Source organism: Echinops telfairi, unplaced genomic scaffold, assembly GCF_000313985.2.
Source record: "Echinops telfairi isolate 266 unplaced genomic scaffold, ASM31398v2 ScPeMD7_7400;HRSCAF=8409, whole genome shotgun sequence".
Classification (NCBI taxonomy): domain Eukaryota; kingdom Metazoa; phylum Chordata; class Mammalia; order Afrosoricida; family Tenrecidae; genus Echinops; species Echinops telfairi.
In genome coordinates, this window is record NW_022111300.1 from 48,378,580 (window position 1) to 48,381,797 (window position 3,218).

The following is a 3,218-nucleotide window of genomic DNA, read 5'->3' on the forward strand; positions in this document are numbered from 1 at the left end:
ATGAAAAAAAATTGCAAATGATCAAGGGTTCATGAGGGAGGAACCCTTGGGAGGGGGAAAAATGAGCTGATACTAAGGGCTTAAGTAAAAAGAAAATGTTTTGAAAATGTTGATAGCAACATATGTACAAATGTGCTTGATTCAATGGATGCTTGTATGGATTGTGATAAGAACTGCATGAGTCTGCAATAAAATGATTAAAAAACAAACAAAACCATTGTGTGAGCCAGGCACACTTTAGTTCTGAAAGTGATCATTTGCTTTTGAATACTTCTTAAAAAGACCTTTGGCGCCAGATTTGTCCTTTTTCTTTCTCCTCACTGTCCAGTTTAGTACCTTCATAGAAGGCTCGGGGATAAATCAGGGAAGCATCACAGCATGAACCTTAGTCCTTCTGATTCTTATCATCTTGGGTACCCTGGCATCTTTCAGATTATGGGCTTGATGAATCAAACCTAGCAAAATTGCATAGTATATTCTTCCTGTCCTATTATAGCCACTTTCTTTCTTTTTGAGGGGATTATTACATTTGTTTTTCTCCATGCAGAGCTATTTCAACACTATTTCCATTTTATTCCCCTCCTCTTATTGATGAATCCCTCATAATTTTACTGCAAGTGTATGATGACTCCTTCAATCCCACTCTTTCCAGTACTTGAGATGGTAAATTCTCTGAGCAATGTCCCCCTCCCCTTTGGAGATGGTGTTTTGGCTATAAATACCTTCTAATGGTAAACAAAATTCCTAGAGGATAAAAAGGCAGAGTTCTGGTGACTGTGAAAGGTTAACTGACAGGAACCAGAGCTAGACTCAGCACAGTACTAGAATTTCTTAGTGAAGATGTTAGGGGACATTGGGCTAATGGCAGGGGAGTTGATGATTTGAAGAAACTTTCTTTGCCCTTGTTACAACAGGAGAAAGCTGGTAAGGGAGAGTTTACATTTTTAAATTCAGCAACAAGTGAAGAGGTTTGTAAGAAAGCGACTGCTGTGGTTTTCGACCTGTGGGTCGTGACCCCTTTGGGGGGGGTGTCGAACGACCCTTTCACAGGGGTCGCTTAATACATTCCGCATATCAGATATTTACATTACGATTCATAACAGTAGCAAAATGACAGTAATGAAGTAGCAACGAAAATAATTTATGGTTTGGGGTCACCACAACATGAGGAACTGTATTAAAGGGTCCTGGCATTAGGAAGGTTGAGAACCACTGAACTAAGGGATTGATGAAGATGTGAAGATTCATTGTTTTAGTACTGAGATTTCTAGGCACTTTTTAAAAAATTTAATGTTACTAAAAGATGATTGTTAAAATACAGTTCTTTCCATATCTCGGGTGAAAGGCGGACTTTCAATTCCTGTAAACAGTGAGAGTCTCAGAAACCCACAGACTGGGTCACTATGAGTTGGCATCAACTCCATGGCAGCGAGAGCGTCGATATCTAGCATACTTTGTGTTAGGGGCTACTCAAGGCAAAGAAGATAGGGGTAGTTGAAACGGGTCTTCAATATTCTAGTCATTTCTCTGGCTCCATTCCTTCTTTCAGAGGCTGATCCTTTAACTTGTACTCAGTTTCATTGTCCTTGCAAATTTCTCCCAAAGTTAGCTCTCTGTCAGCTGACTTCCTAATTAAGGTGTGTGCTCCGTCAGGCCTATTTCCATGAAACATTGCATTTTTTTCCTTCTGCACATCTCTCTCACCGTTAGTGTCTTATTTCTAATTTAAAAACTCTTAGGAGGTCAGGGGTAGTACAACTTACCTAACTGCTCTCCTAAAATGACTGATTCAGGCTTATAATGATCTGTTAAAGTGATTGAGCCGAACATGTGACAGATGGGGAGGATTTGCATCTCCCTTCATGTTTACATGGAATTCTGCTGTGGATTTGATTTAGGTGGAATCAAAATTAATTATGTGAGGTCGAGGGGTAAGGCTTTTAAAGAAATATATAGGAAATCATTTTCAGAATCATGAAGCAAAATAGTTATTTCTGTCTTAGTAGATTCCTTCCTTGTTTTCAGTGAAACGCTAGTAACCTAAGCCAAATTTTCCTTGCTCTGATCAACTTACGTTATTTCAACTTCAAGTTCCACTTGGCTCGTTTTCTTTCTTCCCCTGTTTTGTAACTTTACTGAGTATGCAGGATAACACGTAGTTGGGAACTAAGTCTCACATGTGAAAATCCAGCTTAACACAACAGCCTTGGGAAATAGTAATTTAAAATGCTTACTAAATTCCTTTTAGTAGTAAACTCTTCCTAGCCCATCATTAACGGGGAAAAAAGCAACTGTTTAAGCCACAACTAAATATTGTAACAGTCCGGAATAATTAATTTTCCTCTAGTATCTAAAGAAAAAAAAAACCAAACAAAAAAAAAGAAAAAAAAAAAAACAAACCATGGAAACACCCTATTTCATATTCCACCCATCTTACTTCCAAGGTCTCTTGAACTCAGCAATGCTTTCCAAGTCATTTAGATCCTTCGAACTTCAAGGTCAGTGGGTGAAAAGGAGACCCTAGCCTGGCCCTTTGCCCATTGTGTTCTCAGGCATAAAAGCCAGGGAGGTGGCCCTGGGTTTGCGCGATTTCCACTAAGCACATTCAACAACTGCCCAAGTTAGACTCTCCAGACCCAACCTCCTTTGCTGCCTCGAAAAAGAGGGAAGAAGAGAGGCTGGCCCACACGACTTGGCCGTTTGTATCGAGTGGCGCTGTGGGTTTGTACTTGCCTATCATAAAATGGGAGGAGTGGAGGATCAAGGACTTTGAGACAACCTAGAGTCCCTGAAAGCCCTCGCTTTAATTGACCGGCAAAATAAAAGTCACTTGGCAAGCGGAGCAGGGGACAAGGTACATATTTAGAAACGTCCACAATCAACATTCTCCCGCAGAGTTCAACAGCAGAGGGCACAATACCCACCGTCCAGAGACAGGCTGACAGGAGCGGCGGCACCTAAGGATTGCTGGGGCGTGTAGTTCTCCACGCCTTCCTTCGGCAGGCCTGTGCCGGGGTAGAACTACAACTCCCAGGGAGCAGCGCGTGTCTCTCTTGATCCCGCTCCCTCAGAGGCGGTGGCAACCAGGCCAGCTCTGGAAGCCCCGGGAAACTGCTGGACTACGCCCCCGTACGCACGCGTCTCATTTGTTTACCTTGAAGCCCCGCCCCAGCCAACCCTGACCCTCCTTCCTCCTCCCCGCGGGAATGCCGTAATAC

General features: G+C 42.4%; 1 protein-coding gene across 1 annotated transcript in view; it reads left to right on the top strand.

Annotated features, from left to right (window-relative positions):
* The window catches only part of PHLPP1 (PH domain and leucine rich repeat protein phosphatase 1), a 214,973-nt gene that overhangs the window by 6,904 nt on the left and 204,851 nt on the right, over positions 1–3,218 (top strand). The window contains exon 2 of the mRNA XM_013004763.2: positions 3,072–3,129. Within this exon, the coding sequence (XP_012860217.1) occupies positions 3,072–3,129 (58 nt within the window). The remainder of the gene's footprint in view (positions 1–3,071; positions 3,130–3,218) is intronic.